At 47.1% G+C, this 13813-nt stretch overlaps 1 protein-coding gene and 1 long non-coding RNA gene across 2 annotated transcripts in view; one reads left to right on the top strand and one right to left on the bottom strand.

Annotated features, from left to right (window-relative positions):
- Window positions 1-900: 900 nt before the first annotated feature.
- Eif2b2 (eukaryotic translation initiation factor 2B subunit beta) lies at window positions 901-9136 on the bottom strand. Its single transcript, XM_005343362.3, has 8 exons — window positions 8911-9136; window positions 8673-8793; window positions 8376-8524; window positions 6860-7023; window positions 5380-5475; window positions 4671-4808; window positions 2822-2888; window positions 901-1382 (listed from the first exon to the last, which is right to left on the bottom strand). The coding sequence occupies exons 1-8, from the start codon at window positions 9071-9073 to the stop codon at window positions 1225-1227; spliced, it is 1056 nt and encodes a 351-aa protein (XP_005343419.1). The 5' UTR covers window positions 9074-9136; the 3' UTR covers window positions 901-1224.
- A 189-nt stretch (window positions 9137-9325) lies between these two features.
- The window catches only part of LOC113456334, a 17460-nt gene continuing 12972 nt past the window's right edge, over window positions 9326-13813 (top strand). Inside the window, exons 1-2 of the long non-coding RNA XR_003377153.1 lie at window positions 9326-9594; window positions 13415-13606. This is a non-coding gene — a long non-coding RNA (uncharacterized LOC113456334). The remainder of the gene's footprint in view (window positions 9595-13414; window positions 13607-13813) is intronic.

The raw sequence follows: 13813 nt of genomic DNA, 5'->3' as shown, positions 1-13813 counted from the left end.
CTGTGTACCCTTGGCTGTCCTGGAACTTGCTCTGCAGACCAGGCTGGCCTCAAACTCAGAGATCTGCCTTCCTCTACCTCCCAAGTGCTGGGATTAAGGCCTCTCTAGACTTTTTTAATTTAAGATTTATTTACATGTATGTCTAAATGCATGTCTGCACACCAGTTGACATTACAGATGGTTGTGAGCCACCATGTGGGTACTGGAAACTGAACTCAGAACTTCTGGAAGAGCAGCCATTTCTTTTAAACACTGAACCATCTCTCCAACCCCTATCTAGACTTTTTTAATACTGAGAACTAAATCAAAGGCTGGGAAAAGCAGCCTTTTGAAATGCTTTGGTTTCGACTGAAATGCTTCCCACCCACACTGCTGTCCAGCTGCTTCAGAAGGAAGCCTCACCTGTAGTCCATATAGCACTGAGCATTGTAGTCTGTATAGCATTGCTGTGAAAGCTTACCTATTTACCTCACCTTCCTGCCACGCTGAACACGGCTGTGAAGTCACAGCACTAGTTCTCGAGTCCCCGAGTTTCTTCAAGTAATTCTGCAAGTGTAGGCTCCAAGCTGCCTCCCAGACCTCCCAGATTAATGAGCCCTCATCCTCTTCTTACAGGGAAGCTTTGAACTGCTTTCCTTCCTCTCAAGATCTGATGCAGCCATATAGAAGTGGGCCCCAAGATGGTGTATTTTAAGCTACAAGATGCTCAAGTCTTGAAGCCATTACAGTAGATTACTAAAAGGTCGGAGCCCTTTCCAGTGAGCTGCAAGAGGAAACGGAGCCCTTCTCTTTATACTTCTGTTTGAGGCTCCCCTCTCATCACAGCCCTCTCTCACAAACACAGAAAGGGCTGTGTGGCTGCTCTTTCAGTTCATTCAGAACTCTGAACAATAAACGAACTCCGGGAGTTTCCAGTAGCTTTTATTGGCAAAGCCTAGGAAAAGGTCCAGAAGGCATTTCTGAGCAAACAGCAACCCAGCAAAGAGTCATGGTATGTGTAACACACCACAGAGTAAGAAGGTTGGAGTTCCTGAAACAAACAGCGTGGTCACAAAGTGGCCCCAGAGTCAACAGGTAAGCCCCGCTGTTCAGGTAAGAACAGTCCTGGAGGCATGCGTCACTGGGGATGAGTAGGAAGGCAGGGAACTCCCCACTGCAGCAGCACTGCTATGTCTCCAGCTCCTCTCTCTGGGTCTACGCTGGTTCCACTGAGGACAGGCAGCATCAGAGGACATGGTCATCAGGGTGGTAGAGCTCGCTCATCAGTCGGTAGATGTAGGATGGTGCATTCCCACCAATGTTGGAGATAAAGAGAGTAATGAGCTCGGGGGGCACGTAGTCGAACACGGGACAGTGAACGTTGACCTTCTCCAGAATGTCCCCTGCAAGACAATCACATGCTAGAGATGAACCTGAGGCCCCTACTCTACGTAGCACAGAAGGTCTAAGTTCAATAATGCAGGCATGCCAGAAATCCGTGGCAAAATCAAACTGGGCGAGACGACTCCCACCCCGGATTCTCATGTTTAACATTTTCCAATGGCTGAGTCAGGTGGACTGCAAGTGTGAGCACGGCCAGGGCTGCTGTCTCAAACCAAAACATTCCAACAACAGTGAAACCAAGCTCTCGGCTGACTTTTCATAGCACTTGAAATAGATTTCAGACTTGGGACTGGAGCAATGGCTCACTGGTTAAGGGTACTAGCTGCTCTTCCAGAGGACCTGGGGTTGATTTCTGCCACCACATGGCAGCTCACAACCACTTGTAATTCCAGTTCCAAAGGATCCAATGTCCTTTTCTGGCTCTGAGGGCACCAGACTTCATGTAGTGCACAGATAAACATGCAGGAAAAACACCCATTATAATTTTTTTTTTAAATTCAAGATTACAACCTTAAAGGCCCAGTCTTTCTCCAACCACACTAACTATAATTTGAACCACTCTCTCAGGCTGACAACAGCCCAGCTATCTCCAACAGGCTAAACACACTTGGATCCCATGCCTTGTACCGTCCCTGGAAAGCTTCCCAAATCTTCACAGGATAGCGTCCATTCAGTGAGGACTCCAGCAATGTCCCCTCATGGAGATCCTTCATTAGTCTTAGGTATAGTCCTATCGTCACTGTATTTCCATCCTAAAGCATGCTGGGAGTCAACATTTCCTTGCTGTCAGCTACAGTGGAAGGACCCTATGGAAACGGCTCCAGCATCTCCTTACTGTATTTCCTGGACTTAGTGACTGCATGACAGGCATTTCTTTTCTTTTCCTTAGTTTTCTGAGATAGTGTCTCATCCTGTATCTCTGGTTGGCCCTGGACTCACTATATACATAAGACTAGGATGGTCTTGAATTTGTGGTGCTCCTCCTGCCTCAGCACCACGCCCCCACATGCTGGGGTTATAAGTGCCACCACATCTGGCTTTAAAAACTGTCTAAATGAAAGGATGAAACTTTCCAACTTCCAAGAAGGGTCAGGACAACAAGCAGTGTTCTGCTGTCACAGGAGGTACACAACCGACTGGCCTGCTGACAAGGCTGTGGGCTCACGGAGCAGAGTGGCTGCCTTTGGGAGAGGCCGGAGATGCAGGCCCCCTCCCTGCAAACAGGGGCATATATGCTAGAGGTGAGTTAGCAAGTATAAATATTTCAGATCTTGCTGCTTTAGGCAGCCAATTCATCAAAATGATTACTTATAGCAACTTAAGATGGTTCACACAACCAATTAACTAAAAGTCTCTCTCTCTCTCTCTCTCTCTCTCTCTCTCTCTCTCTCTCTCTCTCTCTCACACACACACACACACACACACACACACACTGTACCTTCTGTGAAAGGAAGGACTTCTTCAGGAGCCACAAACTTGTGAAATGAATCTTCTTCACTGGGGAACTAGGAAAAATTAAAATTTTGTTTTTTGAGCCAGGGTTTCTCTGTATAACCTGGCTGTCCTAGAACTTGCTTTGTACACCAGGCTGGCCTCGAACTCACAGAGATCTACCTGCCTCTGCTTTCCAAGAGCTGGGATTAAAGGCGTGTGCCATCATTGCCCAGCTATACGAATATTTTTTTTATTTTTTATTTTTTTTTGGTTTTTCGAGACAGGGTTTCTCCGTAGCTTTTGGTTCCTGTCCTGGAACTAGCTCTTGTAGTCCAGGCTGGCCTCAAACTCACAGAGATCCGCCGGCCTCTGCCTCCTGAGTGCTGGGATTAAAGGCGTGCGCCATCCTAGAGAAGCTAAATTAGAAGGTGAATCCAAAGACAAACATATAAGCATCCTCCTGAATATGAACCTTCATCAGGCGATGAAAGGAGACAGAGACCCACATTGGAGCACTGGACAGAAATCTCAAGGTCCAAATCAGGAGCAGAAGGAGGGGGAGCAAGAGCAAGGAACTCAGGACCGCAAGGGGTACACCCACACTCTGAGACAATGGGGATGATCTTTCGGGAATTCACCAAGACCAGCTAGCCTGCGTCTGAAAAAGCATGGGATAAAACCGGACTTACATAGCAGACAATGAGGACTACTGAGAACTCAAGAACAATGGCAATGGGTTTTTGATTCTACTGCACATACTGGCTTTGGGGGAGCCTAGGCAGTTTGGATGCTCAACTTACTAAACCTGGATGGAGGTGGGTGGTCCTTGGACTTCCCACAGGTCAGGGAACCCGGATTGCTCTTCAAGCTGATGAGGGAGAGGGACTTGATCAGGGGAGGGGGAGGGAAATGGGAGGCAGTGGCGGGGAGGAGGCAGAAATCCTTAATAAATAAATAAATTAAAAAAAATAATTTTATAATCTTTGAAAAAAAAAAAATAAAGGCGTGCACCACCACCACCCGGCACAAATATTTTTTAAAAGAGATTCAGAAATTCCACTCAGAGACATGTAGACAACACATAGAGAAATGCATGGCCCACAGAAGCTTTATATCTAACTGCTTAGCATTATTTGCAGAAACTAAAACGTAGACCTAACTCAAATACCTACCGACACATACATGATTAGTTAGGGTCTGGAGAGATGGCCCAGTGGTTAAGAGTACTTACTATTCTTGCAGAGGATCTGGGCTTGATTCCCAGCGCCCACACAGCAGTTCAAAATCATCCTAATTCCCATTCCAGGGAATCTGAGGCCCTTTTCTGATCTCCCTGGGCACTAGACATGCATGTGGTGCACAGAAATACATGCATACAAAAACCTCATACACTTACAAATTTTAAAAATGTAAATCTAAATAAATGGTAAATTAAACTGTGGTATGTTTTCATGCAGACCTCTCAGTAGGTTGTTCCCAAGCAGACAGTTTCTGTCACTATGAAATGACTCTTCATTTAACTGCTGATATTCAGACTGCAGAGGAAGGCGCTGAATGGATTCTATGATCCTAGTTTCAATGTACCTGCCATTTTCAGAAGTGTTTGGAGGCAACGGAGTGTAGTGAGTGGTAACTGGACACAAGGGCCTTTCTCTGTCCCGTGTTATCCTAACATTAGTGGCGATAGGTTATAACTATCAATTCTGTTCATGGCTCAAAACATCTATGGCTCTTTTTAACCATTAAGCAAGGAACAGATCAAAAAGAAAATCTAGTGTAATCTGAGGGCCAGAGTTCAAGCCTACAACTGACTTCCTTCTTTGTTGGCGACCAGCTAGAGATAAATGGCGTACCTGTGGAGAAAGCTTGAACATGGGCGCACACACGATGAGTGGGGTGGAGTGGTGTTTTGCTGCCAGTGCCAGAGTGTGAGTTCCTGCCACAGCCCTCAGGGAGCCGTTTGCCAGGATAGTCTTCGTACCAATGATCACCTTTGGAAGGAGAGGAGACATGAGCCACCCTGGAGTGGAGTCCTAACAGGCCCTCTGGCTGCATGTTCAGGCCTCTACCTTAGCATCTGGAGGGCTCACAGGCCATAGAGGGAAAGGAGCCTCCTAGGCTCAAGCTGAGACTACCAAGTTCTAGTTTTGCCAATCATGGCATGGGATGGGAAGCTGCAACACCTCCGGTTCTTTCCCCATCTTTCTTGGAAATATATCTGGAGCACCTCCCAGGAAACCAAGAGCCTGTCATTTCCCACCCACTCTGGCCACACCCTGAGCATAAGTGGGAACCCACAGCGAAGCCCCCATAGCCAACACTCATAGCTCAGTTCTACTCCATTCTCCTCAATGCCCTAGCCATACTTAGAGGCTATTGAGGACCAGTGACGTGGGTGAGAGGGAACAAGTCCAGCGGACAGACTATGAGTGCCTAAGTGCATACTTTCAAACAGTGCTGGAAACCTCCTCTCGCCATGGACCTCATAAGACAACAAGAAGAAATCAGTATTCTAGAAGCAGAACTTCCTGAATTCATCTCAATGACTCCAGTGCCACCCACCTTGTTGACTCTTGACATAACAGCAAAAATGGCAGCATCGGTCATGACAGTTGTCTCGATGTTTGCTTTGGACAAATTGATGGCCATTTCATGACCCTGAAACAGGAGGGAAAGGCTGATGCTGGAGAGAGTAAGAAGTGAGGAGAGCTCTCAAATGTAACCAGAACTGGAAGACTCTGTCACCTATCTGTGGTGTGCACAGCCTGGTAAGACATAGGGACGCTAATAAACAGAGCAGCCGCAAAACTGGAAACACAGCTGCTTACACAACCAAGCTGGTAAGAGGGCTCCCGACTTGTTTTATAACACTGGACATCCTGTGCGTTTCTTTCTTGAGACCTATTATTTACTTAAGGATTGAGTGAGATCAAATCAAACACCAGCCATCTCCAAGGTCATAAATGCCCTACTGACTCCTAGGAGACTCAGCAACACTCGGCTTTCTTAAACTAATACTTAAAAATATCTATAGCAACTTGAAAATCCTTAACAATCCTTTTTTTTTTTTTTTTGGTGGTTTTTGTTTGTTTAGACAGGTTCTCACTATGTAGCTCTTGGCTGGCCTAGACTTCATTAATAGACCAGACTAAGTTGGCCTCACAGTCACAAAGAGCCACCTGCCTCTGCCTCCCCAGTGCTGGGACTAAAGACCTTGCTACTGTGCCTGATTTACTTGTTCTTTCTTTTGAGACAGGGTCTTTATGTAGCCCTGGCTGTCCTGGAAGAACTCATTCTGTAGACCGGGCTGTCCTTGAACTCACAGAGATCCATTTGCTTCTGCCTAGTATCTGGGCTAGGATAAAGGTGCACGACACTGAAGCTGGAATGATTTACTTTTTTTCTTTCTCTGTTTTTGCTTTTGAGACAGGGCTCTCTGTTTAGCTCTGGCTGTCCTGGAACTCGTTCTGTAGACCAGGCTGGCCTTGAACTCACAAAGATCGTCTACCTCTGCCTCCCGAGTGCTGGGATTAATGATGTGTGCCACCACTGCCCAGCAATGATTTACTTTCTTCATGAATCGAGGTCGTGTTAGTCAACTCACGGTTGGCTCAGACTCACCCCATCCCCCCTTTATTCTTTATTCCCTCTTCATCTTCTCTTTTTTCTTCTTTTTTTCTTGGGGGAGGGCAGGGGTTTGAGACAGCGTTTCTCTATAGCTTTGGAGCCTGTCCTGAAACTCCCCCTGTAGACCAGGCTGCTCTCAAACTCACAGAGATCTGCCTGCCTCTGCCTCCTGAGTGCACACTCCCGAGTGGCTCCTCTTCACTCTTTCTTTTCTGGTTTTTCAAGACAAGTTTTTTTTTTTTTTTTTTTTGTGGCTTTGGAGCCTGTTCTGGAACTAGCTCTTATAGACCAAAGTGGCTCCGAACTCACAGAGATCCACCTGCCTCTGCCTCCCGAGTGCTGGGATTAAAGGCGTGTACCACCACCGCCCGGCTCCTCTTCACCTTTTCTAAGTAACTCCAGTAACCCCTCTTACCTGACAGAAAGGAGCACACTCTGCAACAATGACATGGAATTTCCTCTTCCGGGCTGCCTCTTTAAGGAAGGCCTCCACTGTTCTAGAATAGCCGATGGTCATGATCACCTCATTGGAGTGGATGTGCTCCAGAGCCTGGGCTGCAATGTTTTCCGTTGTGCCTTCTGCAAGAACAGTTTGCAAGGGAATGGAAACTGCCCTGCTTCATCCCAGACGGGCATGGTAATTTCAAAAAGGGAGCCCGCCCTTCTTATCTACTGCCCACCCGGCAGACCTGGTCACCAGGGTTCACAGGCTCAAACTGGAGCATCCCAACCTTTGAGAAGCCGCACTCCTGCAGGGTCCTCTACCTCCAAGCCTCAGCTTGCCCTGTCTCCCAGCAGCGCTCCTGTTCATCAGCACGCCTTGCTGTCTACACTAGCTCCCTGCAGCTGCTCTAGATGAGGTAAGGCCAGAAACGGCCGTCTGGGAAATCCTGAAGTGCTATCTGGAGAGCAAACAGATCTGCCCTTGACAGAACTCTTCCTCCAAAAGGTGGCCACAGCACCTTCTTTTGGGGGAGGGGGACAAAAGAAAGAAGAGGAGTTTGAGAGTGGAAGTTTGGGGCACAGATGGTACTTGGTTTATTTTGTTTGTAAATCCTCCTTTTATTTATTTTTTTTATCTTTGGTTATTTTTATTGCATGAATGGTCTGCCTGTATGTATGTCTGTTTGCCTTGTGTGTGCCCAGTCCTTGCAGAGGTCAAAAGAGGGCATCAGAGCCTCTGAAACAGGAGTTACAGGTGGCTGTTAGCCACTGTGTGGATGCTGGGAATTGAACCTGAGCCATCTTTCCAGCCCCAGTACCTAGTTTTTTAATCTTTGAAGAATTGGTTACAACAACAATCTGCAAGTAAGGATGGAGGTGGTGTGTGTGTGTGTGTGTGTGTGTGAATTCACGGAGGGGTGGGTAAGATGGCTCAGTGGGTAAATGGGTAAATGTGCTTGCTGGTCAACCCTGGAAACCTGAGTTCCATCCCTAGACTCCACATAAAGGTGGGTGGAGAGAACTCCACAAAGTTCTCCTCTGACCTCCACATGAGCCATGGCACACATGCGCTCCCTTCCCATCGAAGCACACATACACAATAAGTTTTGTTTTGTTTTGTTTTTTTGTAAAGACAGGATGAAGTTTATTGAGGACTTCACCTTCTGTTTTTGAAACGCTGGGAATTAAACCCAGGGCTTCAAGTATGATACTCTTCCACCGAGCTTCATCCCCAGCAAGTTCATTTGCTTCAAAATGAAAAATGACCTGCCCTAATAGAAATCTCCATCACAATCGACTTTTAAAAGAGTGGGCCTGTCCTGAAAGATGGAGTTACTATTTACTATAGTACGGGTGGTACCAGATGGAGAACAAGCTCTGGAAACCGGAGGACTGGTAATCTCGCCCGACTCTGTCAATGGACGATCTCTGGGGGCTCGTTTCCTTATCTACCTGCGACCTATCTCGTCCACTTGGTGATCTCTTACCCAGCTCCACTAGCAGCTCATTAATGGCCTCAACGATGTTGGACTTTAGTGGGGCATAATGGAAGCTGAAATCCTCGCTCAGGCCACCGGATGTCAAGAGTTTGTGCAGGGACTCCTGCTGATCGCTCTCGTCAGTGCGCCCGTGCAGCCTAAGAAGGCAACAAGACCCAAAGGTGTGGGTGTGGGGAAAGGTGATGGGGGGCAACCGGAGCAGCCCCAACAGAAGCTTCAGAGGGCATGATGTTAAAAAAAAAAGCCCTAGATCCCACCCAGACCCCACCCCGGCCTGAACCTGACCTGCCATACTCCTCCCGGATGATCTTGAGGACTCTCCTCACCATGTTACCCACGGTAGTCTCGGAGGGCTGCGCGGTCGTCATCCTCTTGCCTTCTCGGCGGATCAACTCCATCAGCTCCCCTGCAACCCAAGAGGGACAGGATGAGCGGGGCAGGCGAACCGGGAGACCGGGGGGGGATGAGTCTCAGCTTCAGAAGGGGAAAGAGGCAGAGCAGAGGGAGGCTGGGTCTGCCGCACCCGCGTTGCTCCAGCAGTGGTCCGTGATGAGCCGGCGCAGCAGCCCCAGAGTCTCCCGAGCCATGTCCTCCGAGCTGCGCTGCCCGCCGCCTCGCTTCAGAGTCTCCACGAAGCCCTCTATCCTCCCGGACAACTCCGAGCCCTTCGCCGCGGCACTCGGCATCTTCACTACAATCCCCCAACCTGCCGAAACCTCGACTTCCAAACCACAGCGTTTCACTTCCGGGGCGAGAGAGGTCGACTTCCGTGCAGGGAGGCATGCTTGAGTTTGGTCTCTGTAAGCCCGCCCACCCTGCTGCTGGGGCCAATCACAAACGAGCTACAGCGGAGCTGGGCGAGCCGCCGGGAAGTGACGGCTGGAAGCGGCCTCTTGGGAGTCTGCGCGCCGATCGGGGCTGCGGTACAGACGCAAGCCGGTCCGGTTGCTATGGGAATAGCGAGCGGTGATCCCGCCCTGCGACCAGGAGGAGTTGCCTTCCTCTTTCCTGGCCCGGCGTCGGGGTTTCCTCCTGTTGCTTGGTGGACGCCGTGAGTGCGCGTCCAGGGCTCCGGGCGCCCAGAAAAGTGCTGTCACAAGGCGTGATGTGGTGCGCCTCTTTCAGATAGCTTCCATTCCCCACCGACATTAACTTTCTTTCGCCCCCTTGGTGCAAGGAATTGAATTTAAGAACTAAGAGGTGCTAGGTAAGCGCCCCACCATTAAGCTATCGTATCTATCCCTAGCGCTTTTGTTGTTGTTTGCCTTTGTATATCGGCCGAGGAAGCAGTCACTAAGAGCTAATAGAACACCAAACATGGTGGCCTCCGGAGTACATACAATGTAGTAAGCGCTCCGTTGAACCCAAGCCTATTGGGTATCGAGTGCTACTCAGTGAGTGCTGTGTGTAAGATGACTTAGAGCTACTCAGTGAGATGGGTTCTCTTACCCTCAGTTCTGCACACTGAGAAAGAATCTCAGTTTAAGCAGTTAGGGAAAAGGTAAGGCTGTTCTTAAAATCCAGGGTCGTCGTCGGGTCGTCGTTGGAACCCAAAGTCTGTAATTAGAATCTCTCTCTCTCTTTTTTTTTTTTTTTTTTTTTGGTTTTTTGAGACAGGGTTTCTCTGTGGTTTTGGAGCCTGTCCTGGAACTAGCTCTGTAGACCAGGCTGGTCTCGAACTCACAAAGATCCGCCTGCCTCTGCCTCCCGAGTGCTGGGATTAAAGGCGTGCGCCACCACTGCCCGGCGTTAGAATCTCTTAAGATAAACTCCTCAAAGGTGAATCTTCCAAGCTTTTAAGACTTTCCTTACAACAGACAGATTTTTTTTTACAGAGAGATTATGTCAGTATCAAAATCATGCAAAGATAGTGCAATAATTAGCCTGTCATTAGCCAAAGAAAACCGCAATAAATTATTAATGCATACATTAAAAAGAGTTAAGTACTTTTAATCCCTAAATAGCATATTGATTAATTTGCTTGTCTTTAATGCATCTGAAAACAAGCTCAGAACTTATGTCAGGATGTGTAAAAGCATAATGTAATTTTTACAACTTGCCTTCTTCATTCAGTACAACATTACTAAAATTCACCCTTTCTTGCCCTGCTGAATAGTATTATACAGTGTGACTGTGCAAAAGTCTAGCTACTCATTTTTCTTGAGACATTTTGGTTGTTTCCAGCCTGTGGGAAAGGGATGAATAAATTCAGCCTCTAAATACTCTTGTGCATATGTTCACATTACTATATCTGGAACATCACAAGTTGTATGACTATTTACCTTCCCAAATAAATCAAGTCTCCACGCTGGTCAAAGGAGTGTGTGCTGCTCCTAGCAACGTTTGACATGCTTGTCAACACATGCTATTATTACCAAACGTCTTTGTAGAAAGTAGATATAAAAAAGATTCTTCTGCATCGTTTTAATGGGCATTTTTTTTTTTTTTTTTTTTTTTTTTTTTTTTTTTTTTTTTTTTGGTTTTTCGAGACAGGGTTTCTCTGTGGTTTTGGAGCCTGTCCTGGAACTAGCTCTGTAGACCAGGCTGGTCTCGAACTCACAGAGATCCGCCTACCTCTGCCTCCCGAGTGCTGGGATTAAAGGCGTGTGCCACCACCGCCCGGCTTTAATGGGCATTTTCTTGCTCGCCAGTGATGCTCGTGGTTTTCCACATTTATCACCCCGCGTTTTGCTCATTGTGATAGCTTGCATAGGCAACCATATGCAACTGTGTTCCTCAAAAGTTCGTTTGCTGAAGGCTCAGTATTTAGTGTGATGGTATTGGGAGGAGGTGTTTTGTCTGCGTGCATGTTTGTAGAGCACAGTGAGTCAGGGTGGCGGATGTGTAGCATTTCTCAGTTTAAGAAAGGGCATATGGGGACCTGATGCCCATGATGGTTGTGAGCTGCTATGTGGGTGTTGGATTCAGACCCCAGTCTTCTGAAAGAGCAGCCAGTGTTCTTTAACTGAGACACGGCTACACATCTGTCCCAGTGGCTCTCCTGTACCATACATGGGATTAAAAACACAAACCACAGCTCCGGGCTCCATGTCTGATCTGAGTGGAGTTTTCTGTCATTTTCAGCCAAAGTTCCTGATAGTAGGTATTTGTAGTGAATTTGTGGGCTATATTTCTATGTTAAAGACATGAACTGCTTTACTGACACAAGGGTCACAATGCTATGGGGAAACTTTGCCTCTATTTTCACACGCTTTTCAGAGAGCATTAGACATGCCTTTCAACAGGATCATTTTGAAAGACAAAGGACCTTCCAATGTCCATTCCTTCTCTCTGATCTTCGTGGCATGTTTACAAACTTTCCTTACTTTTACGTGTGTGTGTGTGTGTTGTGTTGTGTTGTGTTTGAGTGGGCATGTGTATGGAGGTGCACATGCGCAGATGCATGTGCATGCGTGTGCATGTGTGTGCATGTGGAAGCCAGAGGCTGACAATGGGGATCTCCCTTAGTCCCTCACAACCTTATTTTTGACACTGGATGTCTCATTGGTCTGGTTACTTGCTGGCGAATGAGCTCCAAGGATTCACCGGATCATCCTTACTGCACGCCCCTCCCTCAGCTCTGAGATTACATAGGTGCACATGGTGCACATGGTACCTGGCTTTCATAGAGTGCTGGAGAGCCAGCTCAGGGCTTTATGCTTGCAAGGCAAGCGCTTTATCAAACAAGGCACTTCCTCAGCCCTGGAATTTATCTCAAACAAATAATCAGAAAGATCACAATTATTAATTCATAATAATCTTTCCACTTTCATTTATAACACAAAAAGAAACAAAACTGGCAAAGACACTTGCCAAACAAACCTGATGACCTGAGTTGGTCACTGGAACACATAAAAGCGGAGGAGAGAGCTGATTCCATAAAGTGACCATCTGATATCCACATGCATATCGGAGCATGTGCATGGCCCATACTCTACATCCCACACACAAAATGCAAATTAAGAGGTTAGTTTAGAACATTATTGTATATTCAATGGAATATTGTGTTTTAATAATGGAGCCAGGAAGCATCAGTGGATAAAGCACTTGACACAGAGACAGATATTGGGGTTCAACCTGAAGATCATAAAAGCAAAGCAGCAAGCCACTGACTCTTACCTCTACCTCAGACCAAAAATGAACGAGATTCTTTCTCCACAAATCCTAAAGACTCCACACCCCACACCCCACACGCCACCAAGTTAATATCTCTTCCCCCTTATATTCCTCTCTCTGCCCAGCCATATTGTTCCTGTCTCCACTTCCCTAGTGTTGGGATCACTTTTGTGTGGGCTTTGCTCTCTGATCTTCAGGCAAGCTTTATTTATTAAAACACAAATAATATACCACATTATTTCCCCCCTTTTGTCTAAAATAAAAAAGAATGCTATAACTAATATAAGAAAAACTTATAGACAAGAAGTACAATAACTATATACAATATACAGGCAATAAATACACCAACAATGTCTAGTCCATTTGTATTTGATAAATTCAGAGAAAATACTCCACATCTATCCTATTTTGTGAGTTCGAAGTCTTGTGCCTAATTTACTTTCTATCATAACTTGCTTTCTGCATCTGGTAAACAAGGAAAACTATAACTATAGTTATCTACCTTTCAACCTCCTCAGAGACCCAAGAAGGAAATAATATTAAGTGAGTAAATAGGAAGTACAAGCAAGCAACTTCCAAAAAATGTAAGAAATGGCAGAAACAGCTGGCTGTCTGGACAGTCACCCAAAGTTCCTCTGCAGTGTTGGGACAACTTCAAAGGTCATTATTAGGCTCATGGTTCACCACAAAAAACTGATAGAGACTCAAAGCCAAAATCATGTAAAGAAAGGTATATGAAACCTTTTTCTAGAATTTCCGAGAGCTGGGATTAAAGGCGTGTGCCACCATTGCCTGGCCCTTCAGCTTAATGTTACTTTTGTGTAAATTAATGATTTCCAAGTACGATCACTGGTCTGTGTGACCTCAGTTATGAATTCATTCCTTCAGCCAGCCATGTCCTTGTCCCTCAGGTCAGCCATGTCCTCGTCCCTCAGGTCGGCCACATCCTCGTCCTTCAGGTCGGCCATGTCCTCGTCCCTCGGGTCAGCCATGTCCTCGTTCTTCAGGTTGGCCATGTCCTCGTCCCTCGGGTCAGCCATGTCCTCGTCCCTCGGGTCGGCCATGTCCTCGTTCTTCAGGTTGGCCACGTCCTCGTCCTTCAGGTAGGCCATATCTTCGTCCCTCGGGTCAGCCACGTCCTCATCCCTCAGGTTGGCCACATCCTCATCCCTTGGGTCGGCCACGTCATCATCCTTCGGGTCAGTCATGTCTTCATCCCTCGGGTCGGCCACATCCTCGTCCCTCGGGTGGGCCATGTCATCGTCCCTCGGGTCAGTCATGTCTTCGTCCCTCGGGTCGGCCACATCCTC

Source organism: Microtus ochrogaster, chromosome 1 (genome assembly GCF_000317375.1).
Source record: "Microtus ochrogaster isolate Prairie Vole_2 chromosome 1, MicOch1.0, whole genome shotgun sequence".
Taxonomy (NCBI): Eukaryota; Metazoa; Chordata; class Mammalia; order Rodentia; family Cricetidae; genus Microtus; species Microtus ochrogaster.
Note: the sequence above shows the minus strand (reverse complement) of the source record. Positions and strands in the feature narration are given on the sequence as shown.